Here is a 12131-nt window from a genome sequence, read left to right as displayed (position 1 = left end):
ACCAGTAGAAACCATTTGTGGCCAAGGAGACATAGCAGTGTTAAATATGGCGGACCTAAGATCGGCCATATGGAAACTATTTAATTCTGTAGTGTCATGGAATGAAGCCACAGTAATTTTAATCTGCAATCCTCCATAAATTTTCATGGTGATCTCAATAAAACTTGAATATTGATCATATCTATAATAGTTTAGGAGTACCTGTCAAACTGAAATTAACAAATTTTGTAACAAAGCGCAGAATGCTAAAACCTGAATGCTTTGGTTGATCTTAACGATTGAAATTTCATTTAGAACTGCCTCATTAAAATGACAAACGGTGTAAATATCAACTCTGTAACTTTATTTGTTTAAAAGATATAGTAAATTTAAACTATCAATATTTTCGGTTAGGCATCACATCATCATATCCTCCACACAAAACACACTGAGCGATGACAGCATGACACCTTATTGAATAATTAGGTAATAGACTATTTGCTGTAAAGTTTAGTGCATAATACTTACTTACGTATTTACTTATTTATCAGAAAGTACATTGGTGCAAAGCTACTGGCCATGACATTCAAAGTTAAGAAGGAAATTGTATTGGTTTTGTGTAAAGGAATTTAACATTTATTATGTAATGGATATAACTGTTACTTTATGTAGAACATGAATGTGGTCAAGCTTTGATTATTTAAATATGTTAAAATGTAGAATAAACTGTAACCGATCAGATGGATGGCTTGAGGAAAGCGAACTGCCCTAGTCAGTTGAGCGAGGATATTTGTTGCATGGGCAACAATGCCAGGGACGGGCATAGGGAGAGTGCTGGGGCAGACGCGAAAGCGGACATTTTGGCTGCAGACACCATAGGGTACAGTTCGGACTGAGACGCAAAAGCAGATGGTTGGTCTTTAAGCAGCTAGGAAGTGAAACGACTTAGGAAATTTCACGTTGTGTGATATCGTAGGACTTAGTCTCTGAGCAGTGAGCAGCCGTGCATCTGGTGTGAGCTCTAACTTTTCATGTAAATACCAAGGTGGAGTATTGGACTTGTTTCGTGATGAGACTGTGAATTCTCAAACTGAGTCAAATGGATATGCGCTCGAGTGTAATAGTAATTCTAAATATGACCACTTTTGCTATTAGTTTCTTGGTAAATAAACATTATTCTAGCCAAATCGGAACTGTGTGACCTACAACATTTATGGGTCATTAATTTAGTCCCCGATATTATTATTACGGATATTATATGTTATATTAACTATGTATTTTGCAAACATGCCATCAGGCAGACAATTTAACCAAAGGGTCACAAGAGTCTAAATTTAGGGCGTGTAATGTGACACATGCGATTCAACCCCTAGGCGAGTTTGAGTCAAGACATTTCGATGAAGAGGAACCACATGTGAGCCTGAACATCTATGGGATGTTAGCTCACAAATGGAAGAATTTTAGTACTTTATGTGGTGAATATATGGTCATAATACAATCTTTATGACTTTGCTTTTCTGCAGCCTCCTGAATTTACTAACCTTAGTTCATAACCTCTCTTTATTTCAAATTTATTTCCCATTAGTTCAGACTTCATCCATATCTTTTCCCATTTCCTCAACCTATTTTTAAATTGCTTTTAACTCAGCATATAGCTGAAGACTTTCTTTGATAATCTAGTGCTCATTCTCGTAATGTGTTCACATATTTAGTCTCCTCTTATGTATCATTTCTCCTACCTCCCTGTTTATCTACACAGACCTCCACTTTTCATCTTCCTTGTTGTTGTGGTCTTCAGTCCTGAGACTGGTTTGATGCAGCTCTCCATGCTACTCTATCCTGTGCACGCTTCTTCATCTCCCAGTACTTCCTGCAACCTACATCCTTCTGAATCTGCTTAGTGTATTCATCTCTTGGTCTCCCTCTACGATTTTTACCCTCCACGCTGCCCTCCAATGCTAAATTTGTGATCCCTTGATGCCTCAGAACATGCCCTACAACCGGTCCCTTCATCTTGTCACGTTGTGCTACAAACTCCTCCCCAATTCTATTCAATACCTCCTCATTAGTTATGTGATCTACCCATCTAATTTTCAGCATTCTTCTCTAGCACCACATTTCGAAAGCTTCTATTCGCTTGTTGTCCAAACTATTTTGACCCTTAAATCTATACTCAACGTTAACAAATTTCTCTTCTTCAGAAACGCTTTCCTTGCCATTGCCAGTCTACATTTTATATCCTCTCTACTTCGACCATCATCAGTTATTTTGCTCCCCAAATAGCAAAACTCCTTTACTACTTTAATCTTCCTTATTACCATCTATTCCTTTTCTTGGTCTCAAAAATCTCCCTTACATTTGTTTTTTTCTTCCCTGCTCCTTCGTTTCCATGTTCTTGTTAAGTGTCATGTATTCTTAACTATATTATGTTTCTGTCTTCACTGCTGCAGTGTAATGCTCTGTCTTTGGGTTTTTATGAGACTGCAATCTTGTTGCAACTATTTCATGTTACACTACATGCTAGCTCAGACTTCCTATTGCATTGCTCTTTTCAAACCTTCTTTCACCGTCATACTATATGATCTAAAGTATCTGAAGACCCATTAGTGGATATTAATATGTGGTGTGTCCAACTTTCACCTTTACGATGACTTCAACTCTGCTGGGGACACTTTCAATAAAATGTCTGTCAAGGAATGACAGCATATACTTCCTTAAAAATCAGAACCAGAGAAAACAGTGATGTTGGGCGCTGTGGTCTGGAGCAAAAGAGAAGTTTTGGAAGTTTGTGGTGAGGTCTTACGGGACCAAACTGCTGAGGTCTTCGGTCCCTAAGCTTACGCAATACTTAATCTAACTTATGCTAAGGACAAAACACACACCTAAACCTGAGGGAGGACTCGAACCTCCGATGGGGAGAGCCACACGGGCCGTGACAAGGTGCCTCTGACCGCACGGCTATCCCGCACAGCAGCAAAGTAGACATTCCAGCTTATGCCAAAGATGTTCCTCTGGGTTCATGTTGGGACTCTGGACAGACCAGACCATTTCAGGAATGTTATTGTCCACAAACCATTGCCTCACAGCTGCTGCTGTATGACAAGTTGCATTTTCAAGCTGATACAGACAGACATTGTCTCCGAACTGTTCCTATACTGTATGCTGAACACATATTGCTTATATTCTTCCACATTTAGTATTTTCTTAGGAGCAATAAGGGGACCACACCCTAACCATGGAAGACACCCCCATACCAAAACACCTCTCCTCTATATTTCACTGTTGCCACTACATATGATGGCAGGTTGATGGCAGGTAACATTCTCCAGGGATTTGCCAAACCCAAACCCTTCCATTGGATTGCCACAGTGTGAGTCATCGCTCCAAATTACTCATTTACCGTGATCTACTGTCCAGTGGCGTCACTCTTTACAACACCTTAACCATTGCGTAGCACTGATTATAGAAAGTGTGGCTTATGAAGAGCTGCTTGACTATCGTATCCTGTTCATTTTAATTCCCTAAACACAGCAGTCATGCTAGCTGCACTGCTGATAGCACTTTCAAACATGCAAATGATTTCTTCCACTGATTTCATGTGGTTTTTTACAACCACCATTCATAATACTCAATGGTCCCTGTCCATCAATAAATGAGGCTTGCCTGGTTTGGTGCAGCTGTTATTGTTCCTTGTTGTTTCCACTTTGAAATGTCCCTGGTGCAGCTGTTATTGTTCTTTGTTGTTTCCACTTTGAAATGTCCCTGGTGGATTACATGGTGCAATCTGAATATTTTTGATCAGATATTTTTAGTATCCATAGGTACGGCATGAATGAGGCAGATCTGTAGAATGCTTGTACTTATTTGACACAAAGCAATAAAATTGACATAAGAATACTCAGAGGTAAGTAATAGTTCCTCTGAATATGTCACTATGCTTCATCAGAAAGTCAAATAGCTCCTGCTGCTTTAAATCTCTACATAAATGTGGAAACAAGACATATCTGAAATAGTTTCTGGAAACTTTAAACTTTTTATAAGCATACCAGCCTCAGCGAGTTGTCCATATTGTCCATTTCCCCAGACATATGCCTGGCACTTGCCACCAATCTGCCAGTCATGAGGATGCTGAACTGACCAAGCCATCAACTGTTCATCTGCCTTCATGCTCCATGAAGAGTTGTCCAATGGTGATGGAGAGCAACTGTCATCTGCAAGTAAATAGGATATTATTATTATTATTATTATTATTATTATTATTATTATTATTATTACTACTACTACTACTACTACTACTACTACTACTGCTGCTACCACTACTACGCCTGTTATCATTATCATCTTTCATAAACAGCCATTGGACTGCATCTTCAATATAGGATTAAAGGATTGTTTTCTTCGTTCAACTATTACCGTATTTACTCGAATCTAAGCCGCACTTTTTTTCCGGTTTTTGTAATTCAAAAAACCGCCTGCGGCTTAGAATCGAGTGCAAAGCAAGCGGAAGTTCTGAAAAATGTTGGTAGGTGCCGCCACAACTAACTTCTGCCGTCGAATATATGTAGCGCTACACAGGCATACTTTGTAGGTACAGAGATAAATACTGGCACCAAAACCTCTGCGTCAGTAAATAAATTTAAAAAAAAAGGTGGAAGGCGAGCTTTTTTTTTTCTCCGCCCCAAGTTTCGACCACTGCATTTTCATACGTTATCCAACGAAGTAAATACAAATTCCGTATTGTCTTCGAATGTAGCAGAATTTCAATGTACTACGAAAATCCGACTGGCAAGACTGTTAGGGATGTTTGTCAATATGGCCAACTCTACATTCTAAATTTTTTCCTACCTGTGAGAAGTGATGGTTGCTAATAGGAACCTGATGAAATGTGAATCACATGCAGTATTCTCTTCACCGTAAGAATAATACGAATATAAACATTTTGCCATGTATTCTTTCGTGTTTGCTGCTATCTCATTTAAATCCTGTCAGCCTAATAATCTACGAAACTAGAGTGAGACAACAGCTAACGCGGAAGAATATACGTATCGTGTCATGTTTATATCCATATTATTCTTACACCTAATAGTGATACAGTCAGAAATGAAGCACGGCAACTGACTAGATTTTTAAATCTAAGATGACTAATTTCTGTGCAGAATTTTATGTACTAAAGAAGCGGCCACAAAGATTTTCAAATGGAGAAAAATATTCGCCTAACTCTCGTTCAGAACATGTTCTATCATACGCAGTCTATTATTTGGTTCTTGTTGATCATTATCAAAGAAAGCAGCAGTGTAAGCGGTGGTAGCGCGCACAAAAGCAAGCCATGCCACGAGCGGCGACAGGTCATAAGCACGCACTATCAGAATGCGACAAACAATGCATGACACAGTACAGTAATGCATTTTCAGCTTAGAGCGACGTAAACACCCTTAACAAAGAAAATGGCACTTATCAGATCAAAGCAAAATAAGCAGTCGATTCAAACCAGACGAAGCACGTGAAAAAGGAAGAGTACCCATATAAATACGGACGGAGCGCCTGACGCATAGCAATGGCTACCTGGTAAAGCTTAACTGCTAAGCTTACGACTCGAAGCAAACTACTGTAGCTGTATCGTCTTTCATTCGACCTAAATTTTGTCTCATATTACAATGGACCAACTTTGTTTCGATTAGGAGGTGCGGCCTAAAACTTTTCTCTCCCCTTGAATTTCGAGTCTCAAATTTCAGGTGCGGCTTAGATTCGGGAATTTTTTTTCCCTTTATTTCGAGTCTCATTTTTCAGGTGCGGCTTAGATCCGAGTGCGTCTTAGATTCGAGTAAATACGGTACTCCATACTATGACAGTTCTACAGACAACAAAGCTTATGCCTTTTTGGAAGGCTTGAATACTCTGTAAGCTGTTAACAGTACATGGCGATAAGAATTTTGTGCAAATTAAAGAAAATGTAAGGTTATAATTCAACATCCTGTTAACATCAAAACCGTTTAGTGTAAAAACTAACTTGCATTGAAGAAAGGTGAGGGAGAAACTGGCCATAGTACAGTTTTAGAAACCATTCTAACATTTGCCTGAATAACAGAGAGAAAAAATAAAGACTACTAATCACTCTGTAATTTTACAGACTGGGTATAACAAGGAGAATGATGGTTGTCTGAGGGTCAATTCAATAATTAAAGAGACAAATTGGTGTGGAGAAAAAAGCATTTATTTTTACAAAACAATAGTTTTTCTACTTTTCAACATAATCCCCTTGAACATTTATACACATGTTCCAAAAAGTTACAAGCTTTTTTATTCCAGCTGCAAAGAGCTCTTTATCCTGGTGTTTCAACCAGTTTCCCACAAATTTTTTCACATCCTCATTGTCCTGGAACCTCTTCCCACATAATGCCTCCTTCAGTGCACCAAACAAAATGGAAATCACTAGGTGCTAAATCAGAACTGCAAGGGGGATGAGGCAGTACCTCTCAGCCCATTTTATCGACAGTTTCACGGGTTAGTTGAGCAATATGATGATGTGCATTGTCTTGCTGGAGAATCACACCTCTCCTCTGAAATCCACAATGTGTCTCTCTCATGGTTGGCTTCACCTTGTTTAAAAGCCAATCCAAGTAGTATTGGCTATTTATTGTACACTGCTCTTCAAGATAATCACGAAAAACTGGACTGTCAACAGGACTTTTCCTGCTGATGCTTGGGTTTTGAACTTTTTCTTGACAGGTTAGTTGGTGTGCTTCCACTCCATGCTTTGTCTTTTTGATTCTGGCTCATAATAGTGAACCCAAGTTTCATCACAAGTTAAAATTTTGTTGAGGTAGTGCTCACCTTCTCTTTCATTACTTACCTTTAGCTCCGTGCACACTCTCAACCTAGTTTCCTAGTGTAGCCAGGTCAACTCCTTTGGGACCCATCTTGCACACGATGTGCGATACTTCAGCTTGTTACAAATAATGTTATGAACTGTACCAGTACTAACTTGAACCTTATCAACTATCATTTCCACAGTCACATGGTGATCGGCATGAATAATGTCTTCAATTCGACTTTCAAGTGAGGGCGTTGAAACTGCAACTGGTCGGCTAGAATGGAGTTTGTCAGTCATTGAGTTGTGACCATTTTTGAACTGTTCTACCCACTTGTAAAAATTTGACCGACTCATACAACCTTCACCATAAACTTTGGACATTCTACAGTATGTATTCACTGGTTTCTCACATTTAACAAGTAAAAAACGAATAACAGAATGTTGTTCAAATAATGGGGACATTTCTAGCAGACTCACCACCTTGAAATGTATTTTTGAGGTTATAAACAAAACAATGTTGATTCATCAGCTGATCAAGGTTCATCCCAGTTATGCCATCTTAAAGCATATGGGAACTGTAAGAAAATAATTAGAGTAAAGAGATTTGGAGACAGGACCAAGAATGGATAAGGGAGAGAAGAAACGGAGGTATGATGAAGTAAATTGAAGGGAGTAAATTGATAAGAGCAGGCCAGAGGAGTATGAAAAGAGAGGGGGAGGGGACATCAGAGGAGCAGAGAGCAAGGATTGAGAGAGAGCTGGAAACATAGATAAGCAGACATGTAGACAGAATGATAGACAGACAAGTGAGAAGAGGTCTGAGGAGGAGAGAGGATGACGCGTGAAAGGACTGTATCTGACATATGTAAATTGCAGAACTATGAACTGCACGCCCCAAAACTCGATAAATAATTGAGAGTGCAACTGATTTTTTGTGTGTTTTATGTATAATTAAATATTAGAAAATACAGAAGCCTTTTTTATTACAACAGCTAACAAATGATACATTACTTTCATGAAAAGAGGGCATGGCTGATCTAATGAAACTGCTACTACAATGTTGAAGTATTTTACACATTTGCTAATACTGAGTTTGCTGTAAACCAGTAAGTCACAGATAAATGTGTGAAATATATTGTAATTAATTAGCAAGGAATAATTTTACATAAATTTTAATTACATTTGCATTATATAAAGCATGTTAATTTTATTTCAAGTGGTTCACCTCTTTTTGTTCTCTCGATTGCAAACACACTACACTGTCACACTTTACCAAACTACTTTTTTGTGTTGGGTACTGAACTGAAATTACCATTGTGGAGTTTTGGGAAAGAAAATTGTTACTCTATTAAGTGACCACATGTACCTATGCAAACCCATCTCTCAAAAAATACGCACCCTATTTTGATTTTCCATTTGTTTATTTCATTCAGTATACACTTCATAGGTTGTTATTATTTTTTGAAACTTTGGATTTCAATATCAGACACAGCTAACTGATTTTGAACATCGATCTACTGGCCACCAGTATTCTGCCAATAATTATTTTTAATTAATTTAGTCAGCTGAGCAGAACTTTTTTTTACTTCATGGACAAGGTACAATTGTGCTAGACCAATCTTGTGAGGTTACAAAACACTAGCTTCATACTGTGAAGTCGTTTCAGTAACATATTGTCATTGCCTATTACCAAGCAAGAGCAATGAGTTCCCCTTTCTCTGTGAAGAAGTAACTGAATCTTCTTCATAATGGGCACCAGAGTCATAAATTTATTAAATGAAAGCAGCGTTTGTCTCTTAGGCTGTATTTATTGGAATTTTCTTTTTGTTTTATCATATTCATGGTCAATGAAGAAGAACTTTAAATAAATTCACCTGCAGTGGAAAAAAAGTAGCATTCCTTTATTAATTGAAGGTATATATTAACTCATCTTGACTGTAGCATATTTAACGTAATGACTAAACCTGCAGTGCATTAACGGGAGCTGTTAGAGGGTGTGTTCGATAAGTATCTGGACAAATTTTTCAAGCACTTAGAGTGTGCAGATTACACTTAAACTGGAAGTGCTTTTAGTGCTCACATTGAGAGTCAAGATGCAGGATACTACCAAGCAGACTTGTGCCATTAAATATTGTATTAAACCAAATAAATCAGGACAATTTTGATATGAACTATGAGACCTGCAAAGATCCTGAAAGAAGAGGAGGACCAAGTGCTGAAGTTGTGATACTTCTAGAGTCAAATGCAACAGTAAATACAAACTAAATAAATCTAACTTGATGAGGAGTCAAGTCTTTTGTTATTTTAAGAAATTTCTTTGTTACTTTTTTCAAACTGAACATTCTGTGGGATAAAAAACAATACACAGAAATTTCAAAGAGCAACCCAAATTAGTAAATAACAACAAAAACACACATATAGCAAAGGGGTTCTGCAATGTTTCCATGCATATTAAACATAACTGCCGATAAATATTTTCATATTTTTCAAAAAATATTAATTAAATAAAATTAGAAATGAATAAAGTTTTCTTAAGGTAAGAGCAGAAGAAAAGTCAGTCTCAGCACTAACTAAAAGATGCAATTACACAGAATGTAAAAATTAACATTATACCAAGATACTAACCGTAAGTGAGGCTCATGTCAGCTGTGAACTCAGTGGGCAGCTTTGTTCGGTTCACAAGCCCATCAGCAGTGCGCACAGCTACACTAAGCACTTGAAGCCATTGCCAGTCTCTTACTGTTGAAGAAAAAAAAAAAAATAAATAAATAAATAAATATATATATATATATATTTAATTTTACATGTTTAGCAATTGAAATACATTATATCACCTTGCAAAGTCCCCCAATTGCTACGCACCTAGTTCAAACACAGAAAAAAAACATAAGAATACACTATACGGTACAATATTACTGTGCTAAACAGGAATTGGAAACAAATTAGAATCTCACTGTAGTTTAATGAATGACTTCACAGGCGCCATTGCCAGAAAACAGTGATGCTAAGTAGCATTATTGTGAATTCCTCTGAGATGTGATGTCTGCAGTACATAGCTCATGACTATATCATGTGGAAATGCAGTCATTTTGGTAACTGAAAAATGCTCTGTACACATTTCAAGCACTGCATCTGTGGCTGTAAGTGATGTGAAAGCGTACTAATGACACCACTGTGAAAACTGTGGAACTTGATGCTGTGTTGATATCAGAGGCAGCCAGGACATGTACAATATATAGTAATCACTCAGTACACTGCAGTGGAACATCTCAGTGTCCAAATAAATTGAATGTAAGCAGATTCACGTATCTGTGTATGGATCCCTCATCTAATATGAATCCTTTCCACACTTACACTAATGAAGGTGCATTGACAGAAAAAACTGAATTTTCTCAGGGTCTAGGAATTAGACTGTTACCTGTATAGCATGAAACATAGAAAAACACTCACTCCATGGCTAATTTGTGAACAAACACAAGTCACTATACCCAGAGTTAGAAAATGTTTTTGCCATGCTTTAGGAACCATTAAACTGTGTGAAAGACATCTTTTAATTATTTGGTTATAAATCCTCTTTGGAGCAAGCTGGTAAGATGTGACCTTCCAGCAAGATAATTTGCTTTGGCACATAGACAGACACCTACAGCACTGAACGAACATAACGACTGCGAAGTTTCAACCTTGCCTCTATTGCTGTATGCACTGCATGAATCCTCATCCATACTGCCTTCAACCGTTGTGAGAAGCAGTGGAAATAACGGTGCCAAATACTCTTGGACACACACTAGCTTCTGATTAATTCTCTTCTAGCTTGTCTGACCGCTATGAATGCAGCAATTGGTAGTTACTCTAGCTACAAGCAGGTGGTCACAATAATGCAAAATGGCAGTGTTGTAAGGTCACAACTTACAGGTAATGAACAATAATGTGTAGAAACCACATGAAACTAGTCAAAGGCAGCATCTGAGCATAAAAAAGCCAACTTTCACAGAAAAAGCCAAAAACAGTATCACATGGCAGCATTATCTGTAAAGTGCTAGAAGCTAAAAGATTATATTTGGAAGTAAAGCTAAGAGTCATTCAAATGAAACATAGACCAATGTTTGAGACATTACAGATTGAGAAATTAATACTGCAGCAATCGGGAAGCAGAATAATATGGCTTCAAGAGACCCAACAATCATGCCATTATTTAGGCAACTGTTTAAACATTGTACAAGTTTTTCTATAACTCTCATGAAGAAAGATGAAGGCTGATGACAGACACTCGTCCACAGCATCACACACAGCTTGATCAAAGTTGAAGCAGTGATCTTTCAGGGCCTTCTTTAAGGGACAGAGACACATGGTAATCCTAAGTCAACAGATCCAAGCTGCAAGGTCAATGATCCAGCATGTCCCATTGGAAAAGAAGCTGAGTATCCTGTTAAGCACTGACATTGCATTACAATGGAGGAAAATCATATCATGCAACAGTGTGTCTGATTGCTTGCTTTCAATGGCTCTACAAGTGTAATGTGTATCAGCATTGGACACTGATTGTGATCTTCACTGGTGCGGACACTGATTGTGATCTTCACTGGTGCCATTCCAACATCAGCAACCCCTGGATATCAAAGAAAAGGCTCAAACAAACTTTCCAGCAACTGCAATGACTGAGACTTCTTTGTCCTGGGCAGTGATGGATGTCTACATTCCAGACTCATCATTTTTGTTGTCTTTTAGAAACGGTGACACCATTTCATTCATCATTACAATGCACTCTACGAACACTCTCCTGTCCTTCTGGAACTGGGTCAGATAATCCAGTCACCTACTTAGGTGTATGCCTCTCTGCTCACTATAAATATGTCAAGGTACTTAATATGCACATAATTCTAAATATCCCCATTTGTGTACACAGCAATGTGTGTAAGAATTACGAGTACATGCCAATGTTCAAAGTAGGTGACAGCACTTGTACAGTTATATGATGATTCTCCTTCACTGACATTTCAACATGAGAAATTATTTTGGTGCTGATTACAAGTATATGTGCAGGTTGAGGGAGGCACACTGTACTCTACTGGCCATTTCAAAACTGCATACGTGAAGCATGCTATCCCACAGACAGGTTATATTCAATGAGAAAATTCACTTCTTGTCGCACCTTCATCGCACAAAAAAATTAATAAAGCTGTGCTACACTGGTTTAAACATACCCATCACATGCCTCTGCTGTAAACATGGCTGATTTATACAACGCAGCCATCCCTGAAAATTCACAAACTCTGCATGATATTGCCAGCTTGGCTTTACTGCCCTCTATGCCAGAAGGACAACTACATGCATGAGGGCTGTG

The 12131-nt window shown here is 38.1% G+C and overlaps 1 protein-coding gene across 1 annotated transcript in view; it reads right to left on the bottom strand.

The window, feature by feature from the left end:
• Positions 1-12131, bottom strand: part of LOC126095271 (probable E3 ubiquitin-protein ligase HERC1) — an 814023-nt gene that overhangs the window by 150805 nt on the left and 651087 nt on the right. The window contains exons 58-59 of the mRNA XM_049910030.1: positions 9416-9529; positions 4026-4190 (exon numbers count right to left, since the gene is read on the bottom strand). Of these exons, the coding sequence (XP_049765987.1) occupies positions 4026-4190; positions 9416-9529 (279 nt within the window). The remainder of the gene's footprint in view (positions 1-4025; positions 4191-9415; positions 9530-12131) is intronic.

Source organism: Schistocerca cancellata, chromosome 8, assembly GCF_023864275.1.
Source record: "Schistocerca cancellata isolate TAMUIC-IGC-003103 chromosome 8, iqSchCanc2.1, whole genome shotgun sequence".
NCBI classification, from domain to species: domain Eukaryota; kingdom Metazoa; phylum Arthropoda; class Insecta; order Orthoptera; family Acrididae; genus Schistocerca; species Schistocerca cancellata.
Note: the sequence above shows the minus strand (reverse complement) of the source record. Positions and strands in the feature narration are given on the sequence as shown.